At 36.2% G+C, this 12,910-nt stretch overlaps 1 protein-coding gene across 1 annotated transcript in view; it reads right to left on the bottom strand.

Moving 5' to 3' along the window:
• The window catches only part of dnai1.2 (dynein, axonemal, intermediate chain 1, paralog 2), a 20,499-nt gene that overhangs the window by 2,944 nt on the left and 4,645 nt on the right, over positions 1–12,910 (bottom strand). The window contains exons 14-17 of the mRNA XM_016512535.1: positions 12,377–12,453; positions 9,347–9,495; positions 8,398–8,497; positions 3,970–4,152 (exon numbers count right to left, since the gene is read on the bottom strand). Coding sequence (XP_016368021.1) covers positions 3,970–4,152; positions 8,398–8,497; positions 9,347–9,495; positions 12,377–12,453 — 509 coding nt within the window. The remainder of the gene's footprint in view (positions 1–3,969; positions 4,153–8,397; positions 8,498–9,346; positions 9,496–12,376; positions 12,454–12,910) is intronic.

Genomic DNA, 12,910 nt, shown 5'->3' on the forward strand with positions numbered 1-12,910 from the left:
AATATTTTTTATTTGTGAACTGATGTTCAGCTGTTCTTTTTAATAGTCAACTTATTTCGGGTCATCGTCATAAAAGTTCTGTAAACACTGCCATATATCTTTTCATTTCATCAAGCTGAATGCTCACTAAAAACTGATGCAGTCATCACGTTTTCAGAGCATTTCAAGTTTTATTTTGACGTGACACAAAATGGTATCTAAGCGGGAGATTTGTTTACTTACTTTATAATTAGTCAATAACGCCATCATTTTCTTCATTCAGGCCGAGAGCTCGCACGAAAACAAGAGGTGGGATTTATCGCATGAACCAATCTCCCCCATTCAGTCTCAATTACAACCCAGAAAAGTCACGGCACGCTAAGGGGTCTCTATTGTAAGTCTATGGACTGAAGGGAGGCAAGCCTCTATGGGATGATATTAGACTCAAAATGTAAAAAATAAATTTCATACATGTATCTTACTAATCACAAACAAATACCTTTCAATTTGAGTCTGTGGAATTCGGGATTAAATTATTGTGCAGCGATTTGTACAAATACAGACATGTTTGTGAATAAAAATGTTCTGTTCTGCATTAATATATCATAAATTGCTCATGCAAAAAGGAATCTATGCATATGTGGATCAGGTGACACGCGTGCATTCATTCACGTCTCTTCTGAGTTGATTCTATTTGATTCATTTGAATTTTGAGACTTTCGTTCCGCCCTTTTAGCCTTGCCCAATCCACACACATCTCGCGATCTCGCGCAGCTGAGCCACAGAAAATCACCGACCACTAGATGGCACTAGCCCCAGTCACATGTGCGCATTCTATTGAGTACGGTTTCATGAATGTTACATTGTTTTCTTTGTTTCTTTTTTTGGGTTGGCTATTCTCCTCTGCCCCTAGAAATAGAAATTAGTTCTGAAGTTATGCAGAGTCTCATTTTCTAATGACTGCGGCATCTGAAGCAGATGATTGTGAACCAGCAGAGAATTCTTATGTAAGTGAAGAGGAAGATTTTACTGCTGTTAAGTGGCTCTCTTGCCAAGAGGACTTCTAATGTTTCTTGTAATTGCGGTCAGTGTTGTGCAAATAAGGTTTATTCAGTGACCCTGTTACTTCAAACCAGCAGAATTTTCGGAGAAGTTGCTGACTGTTGAGACTGTTGTGGAACAAAGTAGATTAGAAAATAAATCAGCAGCCGAGACAACAAACTGAAGGCTCAGGAATGAACACTGACCCAACTCTTAATGCAGTGAATATAAAACAGTCTGTAAAAAGAGATCTAGCTACAGGACTAATATGAATACTGTGATTGATGAGTCACAGGCACAGAGAGACATGGTGGAAGGCTCATGGGAGGTGAGACGTGTGTGTGTTGGTGTAGTGTCCTAACCTGGAAAACAGCTGACCGTTTCTATTGAGTTTGGAACATGCTGTTTTTTAGTCACCGTCTCAGATGCCACCCCATGGGTCCCACAGCCATTGCTTTAACATATAACTTGTAGACAGGTATACATGTCTGGCTTCAGCCAGCATTGACCTATACCAGGGGTAGGCAAGTTCGGTTCTAGAGAGCTGCAGTCCTGCAGAGTTCAGCTCCAACCCTGAAAAAAAAACTCACCTGCCTATAGCCTTAGTAATCCTGAAGACATTGATTAGCTTGTTCAGGTGTGTTTGATTAGGGTTGGAGCTGAACTCTGCAGGACTGCGGCTCTCTAGGACCGAACTTGCCTACCCCTGACCTATACTCACATTAGCACAACTGGAATCCTGCAAAGGTCAAGCACTTTATCCAAATAATCAATGTCCTTCATAAAGGTCTGTATTATAAAAGTTGTTTTGTTTCCTTTATTTTGTGATACTATTTTTAAGTATTGGATTTATATAAAGGTGATATAAATCCCCCCATTTTGCTAATTGAAAAACATGTTATAAATAAATGAATTTAAATAATTGTATATATATATAATGAAATTAAGTATTTTTAAAACCATTTCTCCTACCTTATTTTAATATCCAGAGAGGCAGAGACAACTATAAATAATCCATCAAAAGGTTGACTTCCCATAGAATATAAATGCTTCTGTTTTTCCTTCAGAACTGGCAATATATCAGTCCAGGTGGAGAAAAAGAAATGGTTTTTGGCATCAATGGTCTCTATAATTTACTCAGGCTTACAATGTTTATCGGAAACGTAATATAGGTTGATTTGGCAGTTCTGACAATTTCTGTATGGGCCCATATCTGCGTTTGATTAACCCCTTCAGTCCTGTTTGTTTTTCCACTGGCCAAAAAAGTCATCAATTTTGTGTACTTTTTTTAATCATTCAAATGTAAAATTGTTATTTTGATGATCATTTGGTTTTTATTGTTTCTGAGTTCACAGTTCCTATGTTTAGTTCCTGTTTACTGAATTGTTCCTAAATTGTTTCTAGTGTGTTCTTGTTTGTTTCCCTATTTACTGATTTAGTTCACTTAGGTCTTGTTTAGTTGCTCATTTATTCCTGTATATTTATAGACCATTACAATTATATAAATAGTGACTATTAGGCATGTTTACATATCAGTGCATAGGTTATTAAAAAACTTACATCGATCATTCACAAATTTGAATGAATGAATGAATGATCATCTGCAATATGGTAGGGAATTTACTAGTTTGACCAAACATTGTGGGAAAAGGTTTGGAAACAATTATTTTTGTAGTTACGTTTTGTGCAGAAATGTACTCTTCACCTTTAAATAAAGTAATGTAAGATGCAAATCATCCTCTTGATGAGGCAAAACAAAGTTTTAAATTCATTTATCTAAGATCAGCCACTGCATCAGGGGGGTAAAGTGTGCGCTTTCAGAGGCAATAATGACATTAGGTTGTGGAAAGCTGGTGATTAATGACTCGAGGAGACAGTGAATGTGTTGCATTGCTGACTCTCATCAGTCATATTAAAAGACATTGCACTCAGCAGTTTTCTCTCTGTTTAATATAAAGACAGCCATGGCAGCAATAATACAGCTTCTTGCTAATCAAAAGCATTAGTGGTCACAGCAACTCAACCTGTGACACTGTGTGTCATTAGAATGATCCGTTTCAGCCAATCAAATATAATGACTGTCACCAACAAAACACATCAACACTGAGCGCTGACACTGACTGAGATCTCCAAAAAACAAGTTAAACATTTCACAAGTCGAGGTTTGACAGACAGCAGCTAGTCTGTGAGGCAGAGAGATTTTAATTATGTGCTGCCATTGTTATATAGTTTCTGACCGTAAACTGAGGGCTCAACACATAATCAGTCAGTGGGTTGGTTTCTCTAGATGCAGAACAGAAACAATGGCACGTTAGCCCCCAAACTATTCAAGAGTAGTGTACATTAAACATTAAAGGTGAAATATATAATTACGTGGTTGCTGAAATTCTTTTTCTTATCCCAGACTGATGTGCAGAGACAATTGGAAGTGTACATTCAAAACCTCTGATTCAACCTGATCAACTAAAAATTGTAAAGAGGGACGACTGTCAGCAATAACACACTTAACATTTAATTTATGAGGAGATGTATTTAAGTATAATTACCCTGTAATCACGGCAAAACTTCAAAACCTTTAGTTAGCTACTTTTTATTTCTGCATCGTTTGGTTCCGAAAGCATTTGTCCCACAGTACAGTCTGATTGATGTCTTGAATTATTTTTTTTAATGCCTAGCAAACAAATGATACTTGAATTTATGTTCAACATGCTGCGTTAATGTGATTCCAAAACATTCTCATCCAATGTCAGTAAATTGAGATTTTTCTTTGAACTGCTGTGGGTTCTGTGTATGCTGTAAATTCATGTCTGAAGCCGTCACAAAGATGCAGATGCAGATACAGCAGTTCAGCACTTGAAGTATGTAGCACAGTAGTGATTGAAACAGCACTGATCGATTAAGCATGTGGTTTCATTGGAGGCCTATACATAATATGAGTGCATCTCCTACCTTAGGCTTCTTGCGGAGGTTGGGAGAGAGCTTGAGGCTGGTGACATGGCCGCGGTCATCGCCCACGATGATGATGGGATGGACAGGGTTGAATTCGATGTTGAAGAGCTTGGTCTTCTTGGACACCACTTTTTGCTGGCAGAGAGCCTCATATTTGTTGATGTTGAGGTCGAACACATGGACCTGAGAGAGAAATGGAGGAGGAGGAGCAGGCAGTTTTAGTCTTTGCATTAATCTGTGTTGCGTGAGTTTCTGTTTTGATGTTTTCAGTGTGAAGCAGACATTAGCACCTCTAAAATGTATTCTCTTGCTATGGCTCCAAGTGTGCATTTGAGTTTTTGTGCACTTGTATTTTAATATATTCATATGTATGAGCACAAGAATACGTGTGACTGTGGAGGTGCAAGAATGCAGACCATCTGCTGTAGAGGATCGTATTATTTGTGTGATAGCATGTATAGATTTAGTAAAATTATTTTAACAGATTAATTAAATAATAAATAACATTATTTAATATGTCACATTTTATTATAAATAGAAATTGTAAAATTGTATTTATATAATGTAAATATCTATTTATTTATATTTATATATTTTCACAAATATTTTTAATACATATGAAGTATATTTGCTGTTTGTGAAAAGTTTGAAATGTATGTGTCTCTCAGAAATACAGATAAAGAATGAGTCTCTCTGAGGATGACAGAGTCCTGTGTGACAGATGCAATCTGTGGATGACAGTATCTCATCTTCTGCTACATTCAGTAAAAAAAAAAAAAAAAAACCAACAAATGATACAGAGAGAGAGAGAGTGAGTGAGGGATGGGTCATTATAATTCCCATCATCCTCATTGTCATTCATGTATCATACTGCCCACCTAAGCATAGGCAGATGAAAGACAGAGACGGGAGATGGGGGACACAGGATACAGGCTTGGATACTCATTAGTAAATATTTGTCAAGCAGCATGGCTCATAATTAGTCAGCGAGTGTGAATCTATCTTAACAGAACGAATGATACAGAGAGGAGTGAGTGAGTGAGGGTTGGGTGATTAGAATTCCCATCATCCTCATTGTCATTCATGTATCATACTGCCCACCTAAGCATAGGCAGATGAAAGACAGAGACGGGAGATGGGGGACACAGGATACAGGCTTGGATACTCATTAGTAAATATTTGTCAAGCAGCATGTCTCATAATCAGTCAGCGAGTGAGAATCTATCTTAACAGACGATGATATTCTGGGCAGCTGACGCAGTGATGCAAAGGACACGCACTACGTCAGTACTAATGATGCCATCTGCAAATGCAGGAGTAACACCAAATCTAACACAACATCTTTGGCGCTAAGAGCTTGAAGGAAGAAAGCCCCTTTAAAGATTAGAAATCATGCAGCTCGGTCTGTGTTTTGTTGTTTCAAGATATGTCAGCAATATTTATTTTTGTAGGCTTGCCTGCAATTAATTTCTTCATGGCATTTCGAAATAACTGAGGCAGCCGACTGGCAGCAGATATCTGGACCCATTCCAATACTCGTGTGATACTGATAAACATCAAATCACACAGTGTGTCCCAACTACTGAGATAAAGAAGGAAGCCCAAAGCAAGGGCTTCCTCTTCCATTGCCTCTTTGTTCTTTTACAAATGATTATGTATTTATAAATTTATTATTTTGTTTATTTATTTTATGGTTGTTGTTTTTGTTTTTTTTACAAGAAACGCTCATTTTCCATGGGAGGACAGATATCTATTATTCTGAATGGTGTACATTTCTGCAGTTTTTATTGCACTACTAACTGCAGTAGCAGTGACAGTTTCTGTCATGACCTGACTGATACATACATGTATATAGTTGCAATCAAATTTTTTCAACCCCCTTGACCTCCAAGACTTATAGTTTCGTAAGGTATAAGTGACTTAACAGCAGTGTTGAATAGGGGTTGAATAATTATGACAAAAAAATCTTATATCTCAAAAACATTACATTATATATTGACATTATACTGTATATTACATTGCTACATTATAAATGTATTACATTTATAAAGATGCAATTAAAAAAAAACTCCTGATGATAAAGCTCTGGATCTTTAGAAATGCTACAGTCTCTGATGGATAGATATACTGTATATGCAAAAAAGAAACTGAAATTTGATTTTAAAATGATCAGAAAAAAAACAGCAGGTCCTAATGCCCGCTCAGTGAGGAGTTTTAATTCTGTAGGGGGCGCTGTTGGTCTACTTTTAATAAAATGAAAGCAAAATACACAAATAATATTTAGACTGTGTTTCTGATTAAATAAAGTAGTAATTGATGCCATAAAATCAAGAGTATGTTTTGATTTAAAGGTCAGAAGCTATAGCTTACATGAACAAAAAAAAAATCCCAAACATGACACTTAAATTAAATAATTTTATTTATACTGATTTATTCATTAATGTGTAATACATTATATTTTTTAAACAAATTATGAGCTCTAAAAGATTTTCAGAATTTTTACAACTCTTTTGCTTTAGACCATTTACAAATGTTAAATCATAAAATAAAATGTCAAGGTTACCACTGCATATTTCTGATTTTAAAAAATGCAGTGATTAATATATAGTTTATTTATAGTTATTTTCAAATCTTCAATGTACTGTCATTATAAAAGAACGTTATTATTATTTATTTAATTCTAACAAATAAGTTCTTATATAAGTTTATAATTAAAAATAATTATATATCGACATCGGCTATCGGTCAAAATGAGTTGAAAATTATCGGCATATCGGATATCGTCAAAAATCCAATATCGTGCATCCCTAATTAAATCATTATTTAAAACTACAAAAAGGAGACAACAACTAAACAGAAGAAGATGGCATTCTTTCAATCTCCACAAGGACTTGTACCACGGAAGATCAACATTGTTTGTCGCGGACAACTACTGATGTATAATGCTATGTAGTATAATAAATGATAAGACACTTGTTCTTTGCTTTGTTTTATTTTATATAAGAAGGTGTAACATTAAAATATATTAAAGTGCTCATAAACACACACAAAACTCTAGTACATACGGAGGGAGGAGTTCTAGCAGACCAAACACAGCGCTTGCGGTCCGCGTAGAATTGACCCGCTGTTAAGATTTTTGGAGAGGTGCAGGCTACTGCACATAGCCTACGGCGTAGCTACGTCGTAGGTTCGACGCAGAAGTATAAATTGGGCTTTACTTTAAGAAGAAACTACATTCTCAGCAGTTTCTGACATTGTACCCTTGGCATCACAGTAAAGCAGCATTCAGGTTATTTGGTTTTGTTGGGGAACAGAGTGTGGTCTTTATTGGATCAAGCTGTAATGGGTTTCCTGTAGAGGGCAGGTGTAATTTAGCCCACTGGAGTTACAGTGTTAGCAAATAACAGCAACAGCCGCCACGGCACAGCAGTTTAAACCGATCAGGACTGCGAGACTGACAGGTGATGCCTGAGGCTGCCTCAGACAAGAGCTTGAGACCAGCTGTGTGATTTGAGACTAATTGCTAACGAAGGGACACAGGATAGAGTGTGTGTGATTTTGTGTGTGTGCTGCAGCTTACAGGTGCAGTCGAGCACTGTTGGAAAGACATCCCATTGTCTGGCTGCTATTGTGTTTCATTAGCAATTATTACATTCTTCATAAGGGGGCGTGTGTGTGAATATCCCTTGTGTAAATCACACATGCGCAATTGTCAGGCAATTGTCAGACAATAAGTGCGCAGTGTTATGACAGTTACTAAGTTTAATGCAGCAACTCTTCACTGTTTACTTACTGAAACTGAGATCTCTTGGTGAAATAGGTTGCTGGGAGGTGTTAGTAAGGCTAGTGAAGGGGCCTTCTAATAATTCCCATATATGAACTGACCATTCTGTTTCCTGTGTGTGGGGAGCATTCTATTGCTGCCATCCAGTGTTGGAGAGGCTACTTTAAAAAAAGACTGCTTAAAAAAAAGAAGACCTAAAATGCTGTACTGGGCCTTTCAAACAAGGTCTTTGTTTTTCTGAATCATTCAGTTACATAAACCTTACAAACAAAACTACTCACTAGAATGAATCAGGCTGTTCAGTACTACATATGAGAGAGAGAGGACTGGTTAGGAATGCATGTTAGTTTGATTATTGAAAAATGCAATGTTTTTTGAGTGGAAGTATCCGGAAACTGCTGTTTAAAGATAAGAAAATATTATTATTAATTATTAATATTATTATTAGGAGAACTGGTTTGGAAAATGGATGGATGGATGAATGGGTGGATTATGATTACTTTTTTGTTGTTATTATTATTATTAAAATAGAATTTGAAGCCACTTAAGAAGTCGCCTTAATCTGATAACATGAAAAAATTGTAGAATGGAGAAATTGTGGACTTTACTGTTGTGTTTCTATTAAAGTTGGGTAGGCTCTTTACCTTTCCATCAGTGGTGACAGCAGCAAAGACAGTAGAGGAGTATGGAGCCCAGGCTACATCTGTCACTGAAGTTTTCAGTTCAAAGGTGAAAACGGGAGACCTGTAAGAGACATGTATTGTTACTTGTTATTTATTTGATCAGATCCTTTGATTACTTCAGGAGGTAAAGCTCCAACAAAACCAGACATACAACAGGCAAAGAGATCCATTGCTGATCTACTGCAAAGCACAAGAGCTCTCTGTTGGTGGTTTAGGGATACTGCATCTAAAAAAATCCACTTAATCCATTTACACATAAACAAAATGTGCACTGAAGATGACAGATTAATTCATTATTATTAATATAAGGATGTCTTTTTGACAACCTAATTGGTTTATCAAATAAATGCACTGACAAGCTAATTATGTTTATTGGAAGAGCAATGCGTGCAGAATTAAATTAACAAAACCAAAAGCCTGAAATTCACAAGATGGCAGGTATTGTGTATTTTAGTAATTTTACTAATCCCACAAAGTTCATAGTTTGATGAGATGAGAGGGTGAAGACTGACACTGAAAATCTAGTCAAAGATCAAAAGGGCAGGTGCTCGAGCACAACTTGAGGTCTACAGATGCACGTGTCTGTCGTTTATACACACTACAAGGGATGATCAGTTTATTAAAATTCTATGGGAGCATGAAACAGTCCACCTGTAATAGTTATGTTGGGATGTATCTAAATTAATACGTTCAGACAATTATTGCACCAATTGTAAGAGAAAGATAAATTCTGTATTCAAAAATGTAGGTGGGATAATTGTAATTTAAAAAAAAATGTCTAAAATATTTTAGTCCTTATAATCCTTTGTCTGAAATGAAATTCAGGCCATGCCAACTGAAGGATAAGTAACAGGGTGCTATTTTTAGAGGCTGGAAAAGGCTGCTGTAGACATAGCGCTGTAGGGAATACTTCATAGTTTGATCCCAAATTTTGACCATCCAGTCCCAGCCACAGGAGATGAAGACATCAGGATGGAAGGGATTCCACCTCACACGAGTGACATTCATGAAGTGGGCATCATATTTTTCCAGGAACTTGCTAGAATAGTATTTGGAGCCCTGTAAAACACAAACGCATTACTGGTTAGATTAACATTACAAAATTGCTGGTTTGTTATACTGCTTAACTATCCACTGGTGCTTATGAATAACATTTGCAGAAGTAGTAGTGACATTTAAAACATTATTTGCAAAGAGAACAACAGCATTTTTCTTGTTTAGTTTGCATTGTGTAGCTCAGGAGAAGTGCTTGATAGATCGAATTCATTGTTCCCCGGGCAGCGCATCACACAACAGAAGGACTCTGAGTTTAATCTGAGAGATGAATCTAAAGAACACAGAGCTCTGCATCAGCTGTCAGTCTTTAGGGAGACAGGGGCCAGTTTTTGCCCAGCGGTATGTCTCTAGCATTCTAGCATTAAATGAGCCTCCAACACAGCTGCCCAACATCTTTGCCAATCTGCAGAGGATGCTAGGCAAATCTCCTAAAACAATGAAGAATGTTTTGCTCCAAAGTCTGATCATTTTAGTGCATTTTGTGCAGAATACGCCTATTATAGCATAGAGAAAATTGGTTCTCCCTTAAAAATTTTTTAGTTTCTATGAGTATTACAGCATTACGTGGAGTTGTATGAGTATTACAGAGAAAAAGCAAATAACACTAAAGATTAAAGTTTAAAGATTAAAACTAGCTCACCTTTACACCATCTGGAATTTGTTGAGTTTCAGTTTACTTACAGTAACTTGCTTATGATAGTCCATCATATCCAATGATGAAACTTTTATCTATTTTTATTTATCTAAAATTAACTATTTTATGTTCTTTCAAGGCTATAAAGTCCGATTTGAAATGCACATGATTTATTGCATTGTGGTGCACATATACTGTATTCTAACGTTGTGCTAGCAAAAGATCTGAGCATGTTTTAATATCTTTTTTGTTTTCTATCCCTTCAATGAGAATTATACCATCACAACAGAGCTGGTGTGATCGGCCATACTCTCCTTGTGTTTTGGATTTACCTTGCATTGCTTCAGCAATGTTTTCTGCTTTATCTGACCATCCACCAAGCACCAACCATCATATAATTGGCCACACAGTATATATTTTGGCAAATCCTGAGACTTTCTAACAATATGCCCAAAGCAGAGCAGCTCTTTCACCATGGTTTCTACACTAGCAAAGCAGGTCTCAGTATCAGAATTACAGCAGAAAGCATAATCATATAACGTTCTGAAAGATAGTGAGTAGGCCTGTCGCAATAATCAATATATCGACTTATCGCACAATATATGTACATGACCTCAATCATTTTTGGCGACGCAATATATCGCCCATTATATTTATTTAAAAATTTATGTCACCATGTTTTGTACATTCCACTTGCGCCTGTGTCTTTTGCAGCTTCTTGTACATAACGTGGTGTAGTCATGAGGTGCTAGTTCAAATAAAAAAAATAATGCTTCTACAAAAAAGTTTCATCTGCAGATATGGTCTAGTTTAGTGATCTGTGCCTTTGTGCATACGGACATCTGACTGCTAAGTAGTGATTGTGTTTTTCAGCAATAGTGTGCACCCTTAATTTACAGAGAAAAGAAGGTCCGGGAAAAATCTCCATACAAGTTCTTTGTGCATTTATCTTTTTTTGTACTTGTTTGCACTTTTTGTTAGAAAATGTTTATTTACTATTTATTCAGATTTTTTAAGGTATCTAATATTTTGATTCCCATGATTTAAATATTCTTAAAAATTAAAAGAATAGTTTGTTGTAATTTGGAAGTGTGTAGGCCTTCTTGCATTATTATGCTGTTACATTATGATTATATATTCAGTGGCATAAAATGATCTTTAAAATGACAATAATATCGCTTATCGCAATTATTTCTGGGGCAATATATCGCACAACAAAAAGTTGTTATCGTGACAGGCTTAATAGTGAGTCGCTTTAATTGAGCCGCTCACAATTTTTGATAGAAAATTATTTTGTAAAGAAATGTCATTTTTATCTGAAGGTCAAGAATTTGAAAGTGGGTCCTGGTGCTGTGACCGACCTCTAATCTCTCATTAAAGGTGGGCAATGTGAGAATGTGTGATAGGGCCATGTGCTTCCAGACAGAGCAAGTCTTGTAATGTCAGCAATAAGATACAGCATAAATCCTGCAGTATCTGTTTAGCTTTAAGGGCTGTTGCATTAGCATGACACATACATTATTTCTATAATTCATGCAAATGGCAAATACCTGTTTTAACAAGGTTATAGTATTACTAATAACTAGTGTAACTAACTATATACTGTATATACAAACAATAAAAGTCTATGGAATGTCCCCATTTAGACAGTTATGTAAATGTGAGTATGTGACGTGTTGTGTAAAAGTGGGATGTTGGGGGATGTTTTGGAGTCAAATTTAAGTGAAATTTTAAAGAAGAACATGTGTTACATGATGTTTGTAATTTAGAGCAAAACAAGTCATATGGAGTACAGTGCGGCATACAGATGAGAAACAAAACTGTCTGGTCTGTCAAAATGAATAGTTTGAACGCTAGTCTACCCCTGGCCGGCAGAGTGAAAAATATAAATAAAGAAGGAGAGACTGAGACAGAATGGTATTAGCCGCTGCCGCCCCGTGCTGCCGTTATAGCAGTGCAGGGACAGGCAGCTAATAAGAACACTTCCTCTCTGTTTGATGATAGGGATATTATATAAACAGTGACTGCTCAGCAGGAGACAACCACCACAAACACAACAAGCTCCTTGTCCCAGATTCAAACCCAGAAGAATAAATAATGAGATGTCTTAAGACTGCAGATCTTCAGAGGGCAGGATGTTCACAGGGCATTTGTTAATGCAAAATATATATTTTAAAAAGTTTGGTTGATTCATTGTATGATTGGTCTTAGTATAAATGATCATCTTGGCTGTGAGGGTATATGACTGACCTTGTGAATCTTTCCATGCTCAGTGCCAACAAGAAAGCTGTAGTCCTTTTGTTTGTGGAAGTCCAAAGATGTTCCAACTAGACCGATAGAGAAAATGTATTCAGTGAGTATGATAATACATTATGCATGCAATTTTTTTTACACAATTAGCATATTTATTTAATTTGAAATTATAACTGGTTCTTTTTCTCAAACATTTAACAAAAGTCATTTGTATTCTTTATATAGTGAAACTGAATTATCATTGAATCTCAACAGGTGAAATATCACACTTGAATGAAACACTGTCATAGAAAGCTAAACACAAACACCAGCTAAGGATGAATCTGCATGTCAAAAACATTTACTTCTATATTATGTGCATCAAGTATTGGAAAAGTTGTTTTATTATTGAACTATTGCAGATTTCTGTGTCCTTGATTACATTCTCTGTACTATATTATGAATATAATCACAGCCAGGGGTTAAATTGGGATTTGTTATGTGGGGGGTGCTCTATGGTATCGAGCATATATATATATATATATATATATA

The sequence above is a fragment of the Sinocyclocheilus rhinocerous genome, unplaced genomic scaffold, assembly GCF_001515625.1.
Source record: "Sinocyclocheilus rhinocerous isolate Xijiao unplaced genomic scaffold, SAMN03320098_v1.1 scaffold1136, whole genome shotgun sequence".
Taxonomy (NCBI): Eukaryota; Metazoa; Chordata; class Actinopteri; order Cypriniformes; family Cyprinidae; genus Sinocyclocheilus; species Sinocyclocheilus rhinocerous.